The sequence below is a fragment of the Rhinopithecus bieti genome, unplaced genomic scaffold (assembly GCF_001698545.2).
Source record: "Rhinopithecus bieti isolate Rb0 unplaced genomic scaffold, ASM169854v2 scaffold_2339, whole genome shotgun sequence".
Taxonomy (NCBI): Eukaryota; Metazoa; Chordata; class Mammalia; order Primates; family Cercopithecidae; genus Rhinopithecus; species Rhinopithecus bieti.
This window is the reverse complement of record NW_016803819.1, coordinates 462,076-484,534: the sequence shown is the minus strand read 5'-3', so window position 1 is coordinate 484,534 and position 22,459 is coordinate 462,076. Positions and strand designations below refer to the sequence as shown.

Below are 22,459 nucleotides of genomic sequence, written 5' to 3'. Positions count from 1 at the left end.
AGACAATTACATTGTAATATAATACAGATTAAATAATGCACACTTTTGGTCAGGCGCAGTGGCTCATGCCTGTAATCCCAGCATTTTGGGAGGCTAAGGCAGGTGGATCACCTGAGGTCAGGAGTTAGAGACCAGCCTAGTCAACATGGTGAAACTCTGTCTCTACTAAAAATATAAAAATTAGCTGGGCGTAGTGGCAGCGCACGCCTGTAATCCCAGCTACTCAGGAGCCCGAGGTGGGAGAATTTCTTGAACCGGCAAGGCAGAGGTGGTAGTGAGCAGAGATCGAGCCACTGCACTCCAGCCTTGGTGACAGAGGAAGACTCCCTCTCAAAAATAAATAAATAAATAATGCACACTTTTGATAATGTACAAATGCCATAGAAGCACAAGGGAGAATAAGAAAAGATTTCACATAAGGTGATATGTGAACTGGGACTTGAAGATTAAAAAGTAACTTGCCAGACACAAGAGAAAAAAATGTAAACCCAGGCTTGGCTCTCCCTAGAGTGAGGTTAATTGGGCAAAATTGGGAAGAGTCCTGTATGCCATGTTAAGAAATATTAATTTTATTTTCGAAGGGAACTTGAAGGAAACTACCAGTCATAGCATTTGAGAAGTTTTATACACATCACCTCACTGAATCCTCAAATACTACCATGAGGTATATTATTCCTAGCAAATAGATGAAGAAATGAAGTTAAAAAGTACGTTAACTTGGCCCAAGTCACACAGATAGTCAGTGACAGACAGAGCCAGGACTGGTGTATCTGACTCCAATGCTGAGCTCTTTCTGTTATAACACAAATAGGGAGCCATTAGAAATTTTAAGGCCGGGTGTGGTGGCTCATGCCTATAATCCTAACATTTTGGGAGGCTGAGGCAGGTAGATCGCTTGAGATCAGGAGTTCAAGACCAGCCTGGGCAACATGGAAAAACCCTATCTCTACAAAAATTAGCCAGTGTGGTAGGGTGGCTGAGGTAGCAGAATCGCTTCAGCCCAGGAGGTCAAGGCTACAGTTAGCCTCTAGTGAAAGTGATTAATTACTGCACTCCAGCCTGGGCGACTGAGTGAGGCCCTATCTCAAAAAAAAAAAAAAGGAAACCAAAAAAAAAAAAAACCACAAAATTAGAATTTTTAAGCATTTGAAGTTTGGAGCGAGGGGTTGTTTATTTTGTGTTTTGTCTTGCTGTTTTAAGAAAGGTAAGTCTGGAAACAGCACAGCAGAGTAGGTAACAGCTCTGGTCTGGAGTCAGAACACCAACATTTAAATCTCTACTGCTGGCTATGACACTTTGAACAAGTTAACTTCCCTAAACCTCGATTTTCTCATTTGTAATATGGGGATAATAAAAGCACCTACCTCATAGGTTGTTGTGAGGATTAAATGAGATAATCCATGAAAAAGTGCTGTGCACAAGAACTGGCACCTAGTAAGCACCCAATTAATGTTCCCTTAAGAAGAAAAACAAAGAGGGATTGGAGGGGGCAAGCCTGGCAGAGACCAATTAGGAGATCATAGCAATACTACAAAGGACAGAAAACCTAAAAATGGAAGGAAAAAAAAAAAGGTTGGGGGGGGCAGGGAGGGGAAAAAAAAAGAAAGCAAACATAAGGAGTATTTCTATGAAAAAAATCTACATGACAGAAAGTGACAGCAAAACCAGAAAAGATCAACTAAAAATTGAATGTGTATACAATGAAAAATTACACTAACACTAAGTAAAAGTAAATTAAAGACCAAGATGGATAGGTACTTATCACATAAAAGAAAAGTCCTTATACAGATTGTTGGGAAAATTATAACTATGGTATAAAAAAAACTTTTTTCAATGAATGAACAATTTACACAAGATTACAAGAATAAACAACCATGTACAAAAATGTTCAACATTCCTCTTTATTAAAAAAACATAAATTAAGAAAAATGCAATTTTATTCCTATTAAAACCTTAAAACACAGGCCAGGTGTGGTGGCTCACGCCTGTAATCCTAGCACTTTGGGAGGCTGAGGCAGGTGGATGACCTGAGGTCAGGAGTTCAAGACCAGGTTGGCCAGCATGATGAAACCCCATCTCTACTAAAAATACAAAAAAAGAAAATTAGCTGGGCATGGTGGCAGACGCCTGTTAATCCCAGCTACTTATAGAGCCTGAGGCAGGAGAATCACCTGAACCCGGGAGGCCGAGGTTGCAGAGAGCTGAGATGGCACCACTGCACTCCAGCCTGGGCAGCAAGAGCAAAACTCCGTCTCAAAAAAGAAAAAAAAAATCTTAAAACACTACTACACAATGTTGAAAAGGCTGAAGTGAAACCACTACACTTATGCAAGGCTGGTGGAATTACAAATCAGAACACCTCACTGGTAGGCAATTTAGGAGTATGCTTCCAAGAGCCAAAGCAGTTCTTACCCTGTGACGCAAGAAAATAAAATTTTGGAACTAAGAAAAAAAAGCCAAAAGAAAGAAAAATATATTTTTTACCAAGATGTTCTCTGCAATATTAATTATTCGTGAAAAATGGAGATATAATTAAACTATAGCACAGCTCAGTAGAATATTAGAAACCCATTAAAAATATAGATTACAGCAACACAGACAAAATGCTTATGTTAAGTTAAAAATACATAATACAAAATTCCACCACTCAAATCGCAAATGCTTATGAACAAGGTCTATAGAAGATTCTGGAAAACAAAAATAAGTTATTTTGTTATGGTTCCTATACCATAGGATGTGGATTTCTTGTAATTCTTCATTGCTGTATTACTTTATGTGCAACAATTAAATTTGAAACACATCAAAGGAAAATGTTGAAGTAACTTACAAAATTCAATATACTATCATTTCTGAGCATCATGCACTGCTGACAACTGGTTTTCCGCATACATAACTGGATAAGATATGCTAACATCACAGACCACACAATGACTGAAACTGGAAGTTTATAACACATTACCAAAACTTCCCAAATCCAGAATAATTTTATCTTATACTAATCATGGCTAGTAACAATACTAAGCATCAATATTTAATTACTCATCTAGCCAACTTAAATAAACTCCCTTCTGTCTACATACTTGTAAACAAGGTATGACAAGTTATTAATAACCTACCATACTGAAGACTTTACCCAAAAAAAAAAAAAAAAAAAAACTCAATTGTCACCAAAAAAAGGTCCTATGAGGTGCATACTGTTATTTTTCTCCCTAACAGATTAGAAAACTGAGACTCAGAGAGATTAAGTGGCAGAGCTGGAAATCCAACCCAGGTTTCTTGACTCCAAAGTCAATGTTTTGAAATTATACTACTCTGCTAGCCTCAACTCTTAATCAGCTCTTATTTTCATAATTATACTTACCTAGTTGCTTAATAGATATTTACTCAGTTCCTATTATGAGTCAGTTGCCATGTTATGGGCTGAAGATACAGGAGTAAAACAAAGTTTTTAAAACCTCTGTCTTTATGGAGCTTACATTCGAGGAGAGTGGTTCTCAACCAGGTACAATTTTGTCTCCCAGGGAACAAATGACAAGACATGGAGACATTTTTTATTGTCACAACTGGGTGGTAAGGAGCTACTGGCAACTAGTGTGTATAGACCGGGGATGCTGCTAAACCTATAATGCATAGAAGAGCCACTCAAAAGAAAGGATTATGTAGCCTAAAGTGTCAATAGTGCCAGTCTGTTCTAGAGTAAAGATGAAAGAGATAGAATATGATATCTATACAAATACCTTACATTTAGAACTGCACATTTCTTAAGAGCAGAACTATGTTTTATTCTTCATATCCCAAATACCAACTCAAATACCAACCTTAGTAACTTGCCAACAGCAGATGATTAATAAATGATGAATAAAATAGAAATAAGACATTTTTCTATATTACTATTAATCATGGCATAGTACACAAAGTCTTCTTATAAGATGGACAGGGTTCAAACTAAACTTTTTCTCACCTTTGAAATCACATTCAGAAAGCATCAAATACACTACATCAGGATCCAGATCAGAAAACATCTCTGAGATACTGGTGAAGAGTTCTTCCTGATCAACTTTTGTCTCACCCATGGAAGGAAGAGTAGTGGTTGGCTCCTCACGACTAGCAACACTGGATACGATAACTTCCTTAGGGTTTGCAGTCTTCCGAAAAGGATTTCCCCCAAGATTTTTCCTTTTCCTTGGCATTCTGACTTCCAAAACTAAAATGTTTCCCTTTTCTTAGTTAAGATGTTTGATATTTAAGTCATAATTCAAACAAAATAGGGTTAAATATCTTGCACAATCCAGCAGTAAAAGACCTAAAATAGAAAGCAATTAAAACACTCAGACTATATATATTTCCATTTCTAAAATCGGAATGACATCTTTATTTAGCTCTAAGAAAGTACCACCAACTCTAACAACAGAGCTAAACAGTAGTCAATTTCTCTCTCTCCAAAATATTCAGGTTTTGCCAGGATTGAACATGTTAAAAATTAAGATGTTAACAATATATATTTCAGAACAATGAATACACTGTTTCAATATATTTTTTCATTTTTAAAAACATGAAAGTCTTGATAAATATAATTAGAATGCATACCGAACACCTATACTCAGATGTCCAATAGGCACCGTACATTTAACATGTCCAAAACAGCTCCTCATTACCCCCTTCAAAACTGCTCTTTCCAGTCTTTCCCATCTCAGCGCAACTGTATCCTTCCAATGACTCAGGCCAAAATCTTGGAATAATCCTTGACTCCTCTCATCCCACATGCAACTGGTAAGCCAATTTTGTCAGTGTGACTCCCAAAACATATCCAGAATACTAATTCCTCACTGCCACCACTCTAGACTTAGCTACCACAGCCTCTTGCCTAAATTCCTATAAGTCTCCTGTCTCTTGGTTTCCACCCTTGCCCCTTCAGTCTATTTAGCACCAAAGCCAGAGTGACTCAATTAAACCATAGGTTGGACCATGCCTTTCTTCTACTAAACTATCCACTAGCTCCCTAACTCGAGATAAAAGCTAGAGCCCTTAAAATGGCCCATAACCTGGACACTGGTCACCTCTGCACTGTCCTTTCCCTTAGCCACACTTAAGTCTCCTCGCTCTTCTTCAAACACACCAGCAATGTTCTCCCTTGGGAACCTTTACACCTTGGTTCCCTCTACTGAACCACTTTTCTCCAACTATCTCCTTATCACCTTCTTATCATTATTCAAATGTTACCTTCTCAAGACCTCAGTATCTCAACACTATTTATCCCACTCTCCTACTTGAATTTTCTCCACAGTACTTATTGTTTTCTTACATAGCATATGTTTTATACATGTATTATATTTACCACCCATATTCCAGTAAAGTGTAAGCTCCACAAGGGCAGGGACTCATATCTGGAATAGAATTACAGGCAGTCTACTTGTTTTCTCTGATTGAATATATCTAATAAACATTTCAAACTTAGCATATCCAAAACTAAATGTCTAATATATTTCCCAAAACCTGCTCTAATCATTGGGTCTGACACCTGTCATCTTTAACCCATATTCCAACCTCTTACCTGTTCTCCCTGTTTGCACCTTGTCCCCCTATAGTCTATTTTCAATATACCAGCCAGACTGAGCTTTATACAATGTAAAAAGGGTCTGATCTAAACCCCTACATGTTCTCCACATCACTCAGAGAAAAAGCTAAAGTTCTTACAATGGCCTATCTGTCTGCTAGCCTTTGATATACTCTTCCTCAAGATATCTGCACAGCTAACTCCTGTACTCCTGCAAATTTTTGCTCAAGTGTCACATTCAATGATTTCTCTCTTGATTATCCAACTGAAAACCATATACCCTGTTCCCTCTGCCCTAATCTCTCCTTTCCCGCTAACTATCCATTGCCCTTATCATCTTCTATTACATTATAAAATTTACCTTTTAATTAAATTTGTATCATAGCTCTCTCCACCTTCCGGAACTGCACTGTCAACATGGCAGCCACCGGCCACATGTTCCTATTTAAATTTAAATTAATTACAATTAAATAAAAGTACACTTATATATTAATATCAGATATAAGTAGAATTCAGAGCAAAGAAAATTATCACAGACAAAGAAGGGCACTGTGTAATGATAAAGGATCAGGTCATCAAAAAGATATAGCAGGCTGGGCGCAGTGGCTCACGACTGTGATCCCTGCACTCTGGGAGGCCAGGGTGGGTGGATTACCTGAGGTCAGGAGTTTGAGACCGGCCTGGCCAACATGGTGAAACCCTGTCTCTACTAAAATACAAACATTAGCCAGGCGTGGTGGCATGTGCCTGTAATCCCAGCTACTCAGGAGGCTGAAATAGTAGAACTGCTTGAACCTGGGAGGCAGAGGTTGCAGTGAGCCAAGATAGTGCCATTACACTCCAGCCTGGGCAATAAGAGCAAAACTCCATCTCAAAAAAAAAAAAAAAAAAATACAGTAACCCTGGCCAGACTCAGGGGATCGCGCCTATAATCCCAGCACAGTGGACAATGGGCAGGAGGATCACTTGAGATGAGGAATTTGAGACCAACCTGGCCAAAATGGCAAAACTCTGTCTCTACTAAAAATACAAAAAGAACTAACCTGTAGTCCTGGCTATTCGAGAGACTAAGGCAGGAGAATCGCTCGAACCCAGGAGACAGAGGGTGCAATGAGCCAAGATCATGCTACTGCACTCCAGCCTGGGAGAAAAAGTGAAACTGTCTCAATTTAAAAAAAAAAAAAAAGGCCAGGCATGTGGCTCATGCCTATAATCCCAGCACTTTGGGAGGTCGAGGCGGGCAGATCACCTAAAGTCGGGAGTTTGAGACCAGCCTGACCAACATGGAGAAACCCCGTCTCTACTAAAAATACAAAATTAGCCAGGCGTGGTGGCGCATGCCTGTAATCCCAGCTACTTGAGAGGCTGAGGCAGGAGAATCACTTGAACCCAGGAGGCGGAGGTTGCATTGAGCTGAGATCACACCATTGCACTCCAGCCTGGGCAACAAGAGTGAAACTCCATGTCAAAAATAAATAAATAAATAAATACAAATAAAAAAGATATAGCAACCCTAAATGTATATGCACTAAACAGAGCTACAAAATAAGTAAAGCTAAAACTGAACAGAGAAATAGACAAATTCACAATTATAGTTGGAGACTTCAACATCGCTCTATCAACAGTAGACAGTATATCAGCAAAGATATAGAACTCAACAACACCAACAATTAAGAATCTAATCTATACTTACAGAGCACTCCACCCAACTACAGCAGAATATACACTCTTTTCAAGTATTAACAGAACACATACCAAGATAGATCATATCCTAAGCTAAAACCAAACCACAACAAATTTAAAAGAATTGATATCACACAGGTATGTTTTCCAACTACAATGGAATCAAACTAGAAATCAGTAACATAAAAATGTCCAAGCAATATACATCTAAATAATACATGGGTCAATGATGACATCTCAAAGAAAATTTTAAAAATATAATAAATTGAATGCCAATGAAAATATACCATACTGAAATTTGTAGGCCAGGTATGGTGGCTCACGCCTACAATCCCAGCACCATGGGAAGCTGAGGTGGGCAGACCACTCTGAGCTCAGGAGATCGAGACCATCCAGGGCAATATGGTGAAACCCCGTCTCTACTAAAAGTACAAAAATTAGCTGGGTGCAGTGGCTCACACCTGTAATTGCAGCACTTTGGGAGGCCGAGGTGGGTGGATCACCTGAGGTCAGTTCAAGATCAGCCTGGCCAACATGATGAAATCCCGTCTCTACCAATAATACAAAAGTTAGCCAGGCGCGCTGGTGAGCACACCAAAGAAACAGAAACAGGAGAATCGTTTGAACCCAGGAAGCAGAGGTTACAGTGAGCCAAGATAGCGCCATTGCACTCCAGCCTGGGCGATAAGAGAGAAACTCTGTCTCCAAAAGTAAATAAATAAATAATAAAAATAAAAATACAAAAATTAGCCGGGCAAGGTGGCACGCAACTATAATCCCAGCTACTCAGGAGGCTGAGGCAGGAGAATTGCTTCAACCCGGGAAGCAAAGGTTGCAGTGAGCTAAGATCGAGCCACTGCACCCCAGCCTGGGCAACAGGGTGAGACTCTGTCTCAAAAAAAAAAAAAAAAAATTGTAGAACATGGCTAAAGCAGTGATAACAGGAAAATCTATAGCACTAAATGCATACATTAGAAAAGAAGTCTTAAATGAATAATCTAAGCCCCCACCATAAGAACCTAGGAAATGAAGGGCAAAATAAACTCAAACCCATCAGAAAGAAGAAAATAATAAAGAGTAGGCTGGGGCCAGGCATGGTGGCTCATGCCTGTAATCCCAGCACTTTGGGAGGCTGAGGCGGGTGGATCACCTGAGGTCAGGAGTTTCAAACCAGCCTAGCCAACATGGTAAAACCCCTTCTCTACTAAAAATACAAAAATTAGCTGGGCATGGTGGCAGGCACCTGTAATCCTAGCTACTCGGGAGACCGAGGCAGGAGAATCACTTGAACCCAGGAGGCAGAGGTTGCAGTGAACTGAAATTGCACCATTGCATTCCAGCCTAGGTGACAAAAGTGAGACTCCATCTTGAAAAAAAAAAAGCAGGCCAAGCACAGTGGCTCACACCTGTAATCCCAGCACTCTGAGAGGCCGACGTGGGTGTATCACCTGAGGTCAGGAGTTCGAGACCAGCCTGCCCAATATGGTGAAACCCCATCTCTACTAAAAATACAAAAATTAGCCGGGCGTGGAGGTGCACACCAGTAGTCCCAGCTACTTGGGAGGCTGAGACAAGAGAATCGTTTGAACCCAGGAGATGGAGGTTGCAGTGAGCCAAGACTGTGCCACTGCACTCCAGCCTGAGCAACAGAGCAAGACTCTGTCTTAAAAAAATAAATAAAAATAATAATAATAATAATAAATAGCAGGTAACAAATAAATCAGAAACAGAAAACAATGAGAAAATTCAATGAAATAAATTGTTGGTTTACCAAAATGATCAATAAAACTGAAAGACTAGCAAGACTGACAAAAAAGAAGACAGAAATTATCAATATCAGGAATGAAAAAGGGATATTACTATAGACTTTGCAGATATCAAAAGGCTTATAAAGTAAACTATGAACACACAAAAGTTTGACAATTTATATGAAATGGACCAATGTCTCAAAAAACACAAAGTATCACAACTCATCCAATAAGACATAGATAAAATCACTATAATTTATAAAGGAATTTAAATCATAATTAAAAAAAAAAATTTCCAGGGCCAAATAGCTTCAATGGAAAATTCTGACAAATATTTTTAGGAAAAAATAATACTAATCCTACATAATCTCTTCCAGAAAGTAAAAACACACTTCCAATCCATTTTATGATGGTAATATTAGCCTGATAACAAAAAGAGACAAAGCCAGTACAAAAAAACTACAAACCAATACTCCTCATGACTACAGACACAAAAATCCTTAGGAAAATACTAGCAAATAAAATTCAGCAATATATATTTCATTTGTTTTTTTTTTATTTTTGACACAGGGTCTTGCTCTATCACCCAGGCTGCAGTACAGTGGATATCATTGTTTTTATATATTGCTGAATTTTGGCAGGGCATAGTAGTTCACACCTACAATCCCAGAACTTTAGGAGGCTGAGTTGGGAGGATTGCTTGAGCCCAGCAGTTCAGGACCAGCCTGGGCAACAGAGTGACACCTCAACTCTACAAAAAATTTTCAAATTAGCCAAGCGTAGTGGTACGTACCTGGGGTCCCAGGTACTGGGGGACAGGGTGAGGTAAAAGGATCACTTAGGCCCAGATGATTGAGGCTTCAGTGAGCCATGATCACACCACTACACTGCAGCCTGAGCAACAGCAACACCCTGTCTTGAAAAAATAAAAAGGATTGTATACTATAATGAAATGGGGTTTATTACAGGAAGGCAAGGCTAGTTTCATATTCAAAAATCAGTATAATCCACCATCTTAATGGGTGAAAGAATCATATTAATCAATGCAGAAAATAATGACAAAATTCAATACCATTCATGGTAACTACCAGAAAATAGGAACAAAATATTCTCAACCTGATAAGAGCACCTACAAAAACCTACAGCTAACATTGTATTCGTAATGAAATACTAAACGCTTTCCTCCTAGCATCAGGAAAAAGGCAAGATGTCTGTTCTCACCAATTTTATTCAAAATAATGCTGAAGTTATAGCCCATGAAATAAGAAAAAGAAAGAAAAGAAAACATACACAGATTAGGGAAGAAGAAGTAAGTGTCCCTATTTGCAGATAACATGGTTATCTGTGTATTATAGAAAATCCCAAGTAATCTACAAAATCTCCAACAAGAAAGTGAGTTTAACAAGGATGCAAGATACAAGATAAACATATAAAAGCAACTGCATTTATATATACTAGCAAAAAATACATACTAGCAAAAAACACATGGACACTGAAATTAAAGAAATAATACCCTTCACAATTGCTTAAAAAAAAAAAAAAAAAAAAACAGAAATACATTAAGTCCTCGCTTATTGTCATCAATAGGATCTTGTAAACTACAACTTTTTTTTTTGAGACTGAGTCTCACTCTGTTGCCCAGGCTGGAGTGCAATGACATGATCTTGGCTCACTGCAACCTCCACCTCCTGGGTTCAAGCGATTCTCCTGCCTCAGCCTCCTGAGTAGCTGGGTTTACAGGCACATGCCACCACACCCAGCTAATTTTTGTATTTTTAGTAGAGATGGGGTTTCACCATGTTGACCAGGCTGGTCTCGAACTCCTAACCTCAGGTGATCAGCCTGCCTCAGCCTCTCGAAGTGCTGAGATTACAGGTGTGAGTCACCACTCTTGGCTATAAACTACAACTTTAAGCAAAATAATACATAACCAATTTTTTTCCTCATCAACGTAACAGAACGACGTTGAACAAAAGTACTGTTCAAGGACCTGATATATGTAGTTTCACTTAAAATCAGTTTCCAAAAACCTATTGATGATGTTATGTGAGGACTCCTATATTTCAGTATGTAGGTATAAATCTAAGAAAACAAGTACAAAACTTAATATGCTGAAAACTATGAAAGAAATGTTCAAAGACGGGAAGACAACACAGTAAATATGTCAATTCTTCCCCAAATTGATATACAAGTTTAAGAAAACGCCTACCAGGGCCGGGCTCAGTGGCTCACGCCTGTAATCCCAGCACTTTGGGAGGCCGAGGCGGGTGGATCACAAAGTCAGGAGATGGAGACCATCCTGGCTAACATGGTGAAACCCTGTCTCTACTAAAAATACAAACATTAGCTCAGCATGTTGGCAGGCGCCTGCAATTCCAGCTACTCGGGAGCTGAGGCAGGAGGATTGCTTGAATCCAGCAGGCAGAGGTTGCAGTGAGCTGAGATCAAGTCATCGCACTCCAGGCCTGGGTAACAAGAGCAAAATTCCATCTAAAAATAAAAAAACTCCTGGCCTAAAATATTCCTCCTGCCTCAGCCTCCCAAAGTGCTGAGATTACAGGTGTCAGCAGCATACTTGGCTAGATTATACTTCTTTATACCAACAACAATTAGAGAATAAAATTAAATCAAATGATCAGTTCTCAGTTCTTGTCTTGCTAGACCTATCAGCAGCATCTACACAGCTGATGAATCTCTCCCCCAAGAATCGGCTTTCTTCTCCTGAGGACATTGCCACTCTCAAGATTTTCGCATCTCTCAACTTGGAAACAATGGAGTGTTCCAGAGCTCAGTCCTAGGGCCTGTTCTTTTCCCTCTACAAAAAATTTAAAAATTAGCCAGGCATGGTGGCATGCCTGTAATTCCAGCGACTCTGGAAGCTGAGGGAGGAGGATCACTTGACTCCAGAAGTTGGAGGCTGCACTGAGCTATGATTGTGCCACTGAACTCCAGCCTTGGTGACAGAGTGAGACCCCACCTCTTAAGAAAAACAATAAAAAATAAATCCTATCAACATGCTAACAAATTTACATCTTCAGCCGGCAACTCTTCTCTGACTCTAGACCCACATCAAACTATTCACTGAACATCTCTACGTTGTGTATCTAAAAAACATCTCAGGCTGGGCGAGGTGACTCAGGCCTGTAATCCCAGCACTTTGGGAGGCTGAGACGGGCAGATTGCCTGAGGTTAAGACCAGCCTCGTCAACATGGCGAAACCCCGTCTCTATTAAAAATATAAATTAGCTGGGTGCGGTGGCTCATGCTTATAATCCTAGCACTTTGGGAGGCTGAGGCAGGTGGATCATGAGGTCAGAAGTTCGAGACCAGCCTGGCCAACACAGTGAAACCCCGTCTCTACTAAAAACATAAAAATTAGCTGGGCGTGGTGGTGGGTGCCTATAATCCCAGCTACTCGGGAGGCTGAGGCAGGAGAATCGCTTGAACCTGAGAGGCAGAGGTGGCAGTGAGTTGAAATTACACCACTGCATTCCAGCCTGGGCGACAGAGCAAGACTCTGTCTCAAAAAAATAAAAAATAAAAAATAAAAAAACATAAAAATAAAAATAAAAAAGGCCAGGCGCGGTGGCTCACGCCTGTAATCCTGACACTTTACGAGGCCAAGGCAGGCAGATCACCTGAGGTTGGGAGTTCGAGATCAGCCTCACCAACATGAAGAAACCCCATCTCTACAAAAAATACAAAATTAGCCGCGCATGGTGGCCCAGCTACTCAGGAGGCTGAGGCAGGAGAATCGCTTGAACCCGGGAGGCGGAGGTTGCAGTAAGCCAAGATCATGCCACTGCACTCCAGCCTGGTGACAGAGAGAGACTCTGTCTCAAAAAAATAAAAATAAATAAATAAAAATAAATACAAAAATTAGCTGGGCGTGGAGGCACATGTCTGTAATCCCAGCTACCTGCATGGCTGAGGCAGGAGAATCACTTGAACCTGGGAGGCGGAGGTTGCAATGAGCTGAAATCATGCCACTGCACTCCAGCCTGGCAACAGAGAGAGACTTTGTCTCAAAAATAAATAAATAAATAAATAAAGGCTGGGCGCGGTGGCTCACGCCTGTAATCCCAGCACTTTGGGAGGCCGAGGCGGGTGGATCACCTGAGGATGGGAGTTCGAGACCAGCCTGACCAACATGGAGAAACCCCATCTCTCCTAAAAATACAAAATTAGCCAGGCGTGGTGACACACGCCTGTAATCTCAGGTACTCGGGAGGCTGAGGCAGGAGAATTGCTTGAACCCAGGAGGCAGAGGTTGCAGTGAGCCGAGATTGCGCCACTGCACTCCAGCCTAGGCAACAAGAGCAAAACTCCGTCTCAAAAAAAAAAAAAAAAATTAGCTGGGCATGGAGGCGCATGCCTGTAATCCCAGCTACTTGTGAGGCTGAGCCAAGAGAATCACTTGACCCCGGGAGACGGAGGTTGCAGTAAGCTGAGATTGCGCCACTGCACTCCAGTCTGGACAAAAGACCAAGACTCCACCTCAGAGGAAAAAAAATAAAAAATCTCAAACCAGCCATGTCTAAAAGTGACCTGATTCTCCACTGCCACCCTGCCCTATCTACAGTAATTGCAATCTCAGCTAATGGCAATTTCTACTTGTTGAAGCCAAAAACTAATAGTCATTTCTGCCTATTCTTTCCCTCACACCTAATCACTCAGCAATTCCTGCCAGTTGTAAATTCAAAATAAGCCAGACATGGTGGCTCACGCCTGTAATCCCAGCACTTTGGGAGGCCAAGGCGGATGGATTACCTGAGGTCAGGGGTTCGAGACCAGTCTGGGCAACATGGCGAAACCCCGTCTCTACTAAAAGTACAAAAATCAGTTGGGAGTGGTGGCACATGCCTGTAATCCCATCTACTCAGGAGGCTGAGGCAGGAGAACCCAGGAGGGGGAGGTTGCAGTGAGCTGAGATCATGCCACTGCACTCCAGTCTGGATGATAGAATGAGACTCTGTCTAAATGAATGAATGAATAATAAATTCAAAATACATTTAAAATCATCACCTTCACCACTACCATCCATATCAAAGGTAATGTCATGGATTGGTTTTAAGTGTGGGAGCTCCCAAATTTCTATTTATACCAGCTTTATTAAAATATAATATGCAAACCATAAAATTCACCATTTCGAAGTGTACAATTCAGTGATTTTCAGTACATTGAGTTGTACAACCATCACCACGAATTCCAGAACATTTCTATTATCTCAAGAAGAAACCCCGCAACCCATTAGCAACCATTCCCATTCCTCCCTCTCCTATCCCCTGGCAACCACGAATCTACTTTTGTCTCTACAGGTTTACCTATTCTAGGCATTTATATGAACAAAATTTTATAATATAAAACATGGCCTTTTGTGACTGGCTCCTTTCGCTTGGCATGTTTTCCAGGTTCATCCATGTTGTAGCCTGTATTGGTACTTCACTGATATTGCTAGGAAATATTGCATGGTACAGATATAACACATTTTATGTATACATGCATCAAGTGAGGGACATTTGGGTTGTTTCTACTTTTTGGCTATAGTGAATAATGTTGCTATGAACATGTGTATAAGAGTTTTGTGTGGACACGTTTTCATATCTCTTAAGTATATATCTAAGAGTGGAATTGCTAGTTCATATGGTAACTCCATCTTTAACCTTTTGAGGAACTGCCAGATGGTTTCCAAAGCAGCTGCACCAATTTCAGCTTCCACCAGCAATGTTGGTCAGGCTGGTCTCAAACTCCCAACCTCAGGTGATCCACCCACCTCGGCCTCCCAAAGTGATGGGATTACAGGAGTGAGCCACTGCACCCAGCCTTATTTTTGTATTTTTTAGGAGCGATGGGGTTTCGCCACATTGGCCAGGCTGGTCTTGAACTCCTGACCTCAGGTAATCCAACTGTCTCAGCCTCCCAAAATGCTGGGCTTAAAGGCATGAGCCACTGTGCCCAGCCTGTTTTGGATAATATTTAACCGTAGTTTTTTGGTTTTGTTTTTTCTTTTTGAGACGGAGTCTCACACTGTCACCTGGGCTGGAGTACAATGGCACAATCTCGGCACACTGCAACCTCCAGCTCCCGCGTTCAAGCAATCCTCCTGCCTCAGCCTCCCTAGTAGCAGGAATTACAGGCATGCAGCACCACGCCCTGCTAATTTTTGTATATTTAGTAGAGACAGGATTTCACCATGTTGGTCAGGTTGGTCTTGAACTCCTGACCTTAGGTAATCCGCCCACCTCAGCCTCCCAAAGTGCTGGGATTACAGGCGTGAGCCACCTCACCTGGCCTTCACTGTAGTTTTTTTAAAGAGAATGTTAGAAATGAAAGCAAGACACTCAACTAAATGTAATCCACCCAGACACACAAAAGGGACTGAATTAGATTAGACCAGAAAAGAAATCTCTGGATACTAGAATCATAGGTGATTTTGTTTTTTTATATACTTTTTTATATGCTACTTTTGCATTTTCCACATAAACCATAATAAATGCATTTTTTTCATAATCAGGAAAAAATCATTATTATAAATTAAAGGTGAATCATGGACTTCCCGCTATACTTCCTCCAGTTTGCAAGCTATATATCCCTTCCATTCCCTTTTTTTCACTTTGTCTATTTGTATGTAAAAAGATCTAAACATATAGGCAGTTTTAGGGTCCAAATAATGTTTAGTATATTAAAGAAAATTCTGGCCGGGCGCGGTGGCTCATGCCTGTAATCCCAGCACTTTGGGAGGCCGAGGTGGGCGGATCACGAGATCAGGAGATCGAGACCATCCTGGCTAAACCAGTGAAACCCCATCTCTATTAATAACACACAACACAAAAATTAGCCCGGGAGTGGTGGTGGACACCTGTAGTCCCAGCTACTCAGGAGGCCGAAGCAGGAGAATGGCATGAACCCGTGAGGTGGAGCTTGCAGTGAGCCAAGACCGCACCACTCCACTCCAGCCTGGCAAGACTCCGTCTCAAAAAAACAAAAAAAGAAAATTATGATATATAAAAACATATACAGGCCAGGCACGCNTGAGCCAAGACCGCACCACTCCACTCCAGCCTGGCAAGACTCCGTCTCAAAAAAACAAAAAAAGAAAATTATGATATATAAAAACATATACAGGCCAGGCACGCAGGCCAGGCACGGTGACTCACGCCGGTAATCCCAGCACTTTGGGAGGCTGAAGTGGGCGGGTCACTAGGTCAGGAGATCGAGACCAGCCTGGCCAACATGGTGAAACCCTGTCTCTACTAAAATACAAAAAATTAGCTGGGCGTGGTGGCGCACGCCTGTAGTCCCAGCTACTCGGGAGACAAGGCAGAGGAATTGCTTGAACCTAGGAGGCAGAGGTTGCAGCCAGCCGAGATCGTGCCACTGCACTCCAGCCTGGCAACAGAGCAAGACTCCGACTCAAAAAAAAAAAGTATATAAATATATATAAATATAAATATATAAATGTAAATATATATATATAGCTGACACTATCTTCCAATCACCTGTTCTACTTATAAATCCAGTTTATCTCAATCCCACATATTCCACTGTATTTAACTATTCCACTGGCTTTAACTATTTTATCATCTAATATTACATATCTTTCCTTTTTCATAATGAAAGCCTCATCATTAATACATTAGTTTAAACAACCTTGTATAGCTTCTTCATATATATACCTGACCTAAACAGAGTGTATTTGAAAAGGATATAGAAAATAAGAATGCATAAGTAAGATTTGATATATTATGGAGAAATGTGAATGGACTGGCTCAAATGAACAATGTAAAAACAAATATACTCCCCCCTCCCGTCCTCAAAACAAATAATTATTAACAATACCACGAATATATGCATTTTTCAAATTATTCTGCCTCTATTATATAATTTTAACCCGATGTAAAATCTAATCAATAAATACTTGCTCACTGATTATCATCATAATATTCCAACATGGTAAGCAGAGGTCTTACCAACTCTATATTTTGTTTTGTTTTGAGACAATCTCCCTCTGTCACCCAGGCTGAACTGCAGTGGCATGATCTCAGCTTACTGCAGCCTCAACTGCCCATGCTTAAGCGATCCTCCTGCCTCAACCTCCCAAGCAGCGAGGTCTATGGGCACATGTCAGCATTTTGGAAGGTCAAGGTAGGAGGATCATTTGAGCTCAGGAATTCAAGACCATCCTGGGCAACACAGCAAGAGCCTATCTCTAAATAAATAAATAAACAAAAAATACAAAACCTTCCCACTGAAAACCACATCATCAATACTAAAAAAAAAAAAAAGCACTATATCAAGCCAGGCACAGTGGCTTATGCCTATAATCCCAGAACTTTGGGAGGCCGAGGCAGAAGGATCACTTGAGGTCAGGAGTTCAAGACCAGCCTGGCCAACATGATAAAACCCCGTCTCTACCAAAAATACAAAAATTAGCCGAGTGTGGTGGTGCACACTTGTAATCCCAACTACTCAGGAGGCTGAAGTTGGAGAATCGCTTGAGATTGTGCCACTGCACTCAAGCCTGGGCAACAGAGTGAGACTCCTCTCTAAACAATTAAAAAAATGAGAAAATAAAAATTGAAAAGCACCATATCATTATTCAAGATACACAATTTTATTACAGATTTTCTTAAAAAAACAAAATGTAGTATCCTAAAAATCACAAACTTTACTATTGATACTAATTCTGAGGCCAAGCACAGGTGGCTTATCCCTGTAATCCTAGCACTTTGGGAGGCCAAGGTGGGCGAACTGCCTGACCCCAGGAGTCCAAGACCAGCCAGGGAAACATTATAAAACCCGTCTCTACAAAAAAATACAAAACAATTAGCTGGGCGTAATGGTGCACACCTGTAGTCCCTGCTACTTGGGAAGCTAAGGTGAGAGGATCAGTTGAGTCAACAAAGTCAAGGCTGCACTGAGACATGAGCATGTCACTGTACTCCAGCCTGGGTGACACAGCGAGACCCTGACTCAAAGAAAAAGTTTATTTGTTTTGAGGCGGAGTCTCGCTCTGTCGCCCAGGCTGGAGTGCAGTGGCCGGATCTCAGCTCACTGCAAGCTCCGCCTCCCGGGTTTACGCCATTCTCCTGCCTCAGCCTCCCGAGTAGCTGGGACTACAGGCGCCCGCCACCTCGCCCAGCTAGTTTTTTTTTGTATTTTAGTAGAGACGGGGTTTCACCGTGTTAGCCAGGATGGTCTCGATCTCCTGACCTCGTGATCCGCCCGTCTCGGCCTCCCAAAAGTGCTGGGATTACAGGCTTGAGCCACCACGCCCAGCCAGAAAAAGTTAAAAAAAAAAGATATTAATTCCAAGCTTGCTATGCTACCATACACAAGTCAAGAAACTTAAAAAACCATTAAATATTTAGGAATATTGGGCTGGACACGGTGGCTCACGCCTGTAATCTCAGCACTTTGGGTGGCCGAGGCAGGTGCATCACCTAGGCCAGGAGTTCAAGACCTGCCTGGCCAACATGGTGAAACTCTGTCTCTACTAAAGATACAAGAAGTAGGCCGGGCGCGGTGGCTCAAGCCTGTAATCCCAGCACTTTCGGAGGCCGAGACGGGTGGATCACGAGGTCAGGAGATCGAGACCATCCTGGCTAACATGGTGAAACCCTGTCTCTACTAAAAAAAATACAAAAAACTAGCCGGGCGAGGTGGCGGGCGCCTGTAGTCCCAGCTACTCGGGAGGCTGAGGCAGGAGAATGGCGTGAACCTGGGAGGCGGAGCTTGCAGTGAGCTGAGATCCGGCCACTGCACTCCAGCTTGGGCGACAGAGCGAGACTCCGTCTCAAAAAAAAAAAAAAAAAAAAGATACAAGAAGTAGCCGGTCATAGTGGTACATGACTGTAGTCCCAGCTACTCGGGACACTGAAGCATGAGAACCTCTTAAATCCAGAAGGCTGAAATTCTGCCACTGTATTCCAGCCTGGGCAACAAGACTGTCTCAAAAAAAAATATATATATATATATACACACACACACACACACACACACACACACACACATTTAGAAATACTCAACATCAGAAGCTTTAAATCTAATTCAAAAAGGTACAACCTGCATTTTTTTAAGTATTTTCTCTAAAAAGAACCTTATCAGCTATACAAATATTTATACAGTTTTAATACTGAAGCTAAAACTATGGAACACTTCACGAATCTGCGTGTCATATCCTTGCACAGAGGCCATGCTCATCTTCTCTGTAACATTCCAATTTTAGGAAATGTGCTATACTCCATATCATTTTATAAATAAATCTGTTATATGTAGTACATGACAAGGACAAGTAAGTTTGAATAACTTACCTCGGTGGAATAATATACAGAAAATAACAGATCTCTGTAACAATCAAAAAAGATATTGTGGCCGAGTGCGGTGGCTCACACCTGTAATCCTAGCACTTTGGGAGACTGAGGTGGGTGGATCACTTGAGGACAGAAGTTTGAGACTAGCCTGGTCAACATAGTGAAACCCCATCTCTACTAAAAATACAAAAATTAGAAGGGTGTGGTGGCCGGTGCCTGTAATTCCAGCTATTCAGATGACTGAGGCAGGAGAATCACTTGAATCCAGGAGGCAGAGGTTGCGGTAAGCCGAGATCGCACCACTGCACTCCAGACTAGGCGACAGAGCGAGATTCTGTCTCAAACAAACAAACAAAAAAGATATTCTGGCCAGGCACAGTGGCTCACGTCTGTAATCCCAGCACTCTGGGAGGCTGAGGTGGGCAGATCACTTGTTGGGAGTTCAAGACCAGCCTGGGCAACATGGTAAAACCCTGTCTCCACTAAAAATACAAAAATTACCCAGGCATGGTGGTACACACCTGTAGTCCCAACTACTCAGGAGAATGAGGCAGGAGAATTGCTTGAACCCAGGAGGCAGAGGTTGCAGTGAGCTGAGATTACACCACTGCACTCCAGCCTGGGCAACAGAGCAAGTCTCTCAAAAAAAAAAATATACACACACACACACACACACACACACACACACACACAGACCCACATATGTATATTCTACATAATATTCAATATCGACCAACTAGGAATAATAGGCCTAAGAAAACTGATACTAAGAATCAAATATTTAGCTCCTTAAGACTATCAAAAAAGAAACAAACAAAAAAATATATCTGTATGTAATATATAGGGAAGTTACAGGACCCAAACACAGCATGCTCCCAAACACGATCAGCAAACAACTTCCTCAGAAAGAGAAGCTACCAAAAACCAGTATCATCAATGTCTTTCCCATGGATTAAGTTACCTACAAGACGATTTCAAAATACTACTATGATAAGAAAAAGGGAGATGGTAAAATCTCATGAGATACCAAAAGTATGTCACTAAAAAAGACATTTTTGGGCCGGGCGCGGTGGCTCACGCCTGTAATCCCAGCACTTTGGGAGGCCGAGGCGGGTGGATCACGAGGTCAGGAGATTGAGACCATCCTGGCTAACATGGTGAAACCCCATCTCTACTAAGAGTACAAAAAATTAGCCAGGTGTGGCGGCATGCGCCTGTAGTCCTGAGGCAGGAGAATAGCGTGAACTCAGGAGACGGAGCTTGCAGTGAGCCGAGATCACGCCACTGCACTCCAGTCTGGGCCACAGAGCGAGACTCCATCTCAAAAAAAAAGATATTTTTGGGTTTTTTTTGACACAAAGTCTCCCTCTGTCACCTAAGCTGGAGTGCAGTGACACCATCTGAGCTCAATGCAACCTCCGCCTTCCAGGTTCAAGTGATTTTCCTGCCTCAGCCTCCCGAGTAGATGGGACCACAGGTGAGGGCCACCACACCTGGCTAATTTTTGTACTTTTAGTAGAGACAGGGTTTCACCATGATGGCCAGGCTGGCCTCAAACTCTTGACCTCAAGTGATCCTCCTGCCTTAGTGTCCCTAAGTACTGGGATTACAGGCAGGAGCCACTGTACCTGGCCAAAAAATACTTTTTATAGAAAATGTAACCAAATTAAGTAACCAACAATCTTTAAAAATATCTATCAGGGGCAGGCATGATGGCTCACACCTCTAATTCCAACACTTTGGGAAGCCAAAGGAAGAGGATTGCTTAAGCCCAGGAGTTCAAGATGAGCCCGGGCAACATAGGGAAAATACCTCTACGAAAAATTTAAAATTAGCTGGGTCTGGTGGCACATGCCTGTCGTCCCAGCTGCTCAGGAGGCTGAGGTAGGATTGTTTGGGCCTGAGAGGCCAAGGCTGCAGCAGGCAGTAATCAAAGCACTGCATTCCAGCCTGGGCAACAAAGCAAAACCCTGTCTCAAACAAACAAACAAAAAGAGAAATATTTATCTATCTGTTATAACATCCTAAACACTTAGGAAAACAGTATGAACTATGGCAGAAATCATCCTTTGGAATACTATGCAGTAATAAAAAAAAAATTAGGTGGAATATAGAAACAAGATGTGCAGGCCTGGTGCGGTGACTCATGCCTGTAATAACCCCAGCACTTTGGGAGGCCAAGGCAGGCAAATCATGAGGTCAGGAGTTCTAGACCAGCCTGGCCAATATGGTGAAACCTCGTCTCTACTAAAAATACAAAAATTAGCCAGGCATGGTGGCGTGCACCTGTAGTCCCAGGTACTCGGGAGGCTAAGGCAGAAGAATCGCTTTAACCAGGAGGCAGAGGTTGCAGTGAGTCGAGATCGCACCACTGCACTCCAGCCTAGGCAACAGAGCAAGACTCCACCTCAAAAACATAAATAAATAAAAGAAAAGCTGTGCAAAAACTAGACAGACCTCTGGGACATGTTGTTAAATGTTAAAGCCAGTTGCTGAAAAATATGTATCTTTAATTCCAAGTGTATTTCTGTATAATACATCAGCACTTTCTATAATCCTTAACTACTTATTGCAGTACTAGTCTTTCTTAATTTAGAGTCAGTCAGTGTTACTGACTTATTATATTTCCATCTATATGTGTTTATATCTACCACTAACAATGTTTCTTGAGAACATGGATCATGATATATACTCCAAAATGGTACTATGCATAGTAACACACATAAAATAGGTACACAAATATTTATGGATAGCTAACAATATGTAAAATATGAAGAAGCAAGATTAGCTTTTTTTTTTTTTTTTTGACAGGGTCTCACTCTGTCACCCAGGCTGGAGTGCAGTGGCAAGAGCTCGGCTCACTGTAGCCTCTGCCTCCCAGGCTCAAGCAATCCGTGTGTCTCAGCCTCTAAAGTAGCTGGGACTACAGGTGCATGCCACCATGTCCTGTTAATTTTTATATTTTTAGTAGAGACAGAGTTTTGCCATGTTGGCCAGGCTGGTCTTGAACTCCTGGCCTCAAGTGATCTGCCTGCCTCATCCTCCCAAAGTGCTGGGATTACAGGCATGAGGCACCGTATCCAGCCAAGATTGGCCTTTAAGAAGCAGAGAGGCTGGGTGCGGTGGCTCAAGCCTGTAATCCCAGCACTTTGGGAGGCCGA

The 22,459-nt window shown here is 41.6% G+C and overlaps 1 protein-coding gene across 1 annotated transcript in view; it reads right to left on the bottom strand.

Moving 5' to 3' along the window:
* Positions 1-22,459, bottom strand: part of N4BP2 (NEDD4 binding protein 2) — a 99,146-nt gene that overhangs the window by 55,978 nt on the left and 20,709 nt on the right. The window contains 2 exon segments of the mRNA XM_017854330.1: positions 3,962-4,303; positions 5,916-5,995. Coding sequence (XP_017709819.1) covers positions 3,962-4,190 — 229 coding nt within the window. The 5' untranslated portion in view covers positions 4,191-4,303; positions 5,916-5,995.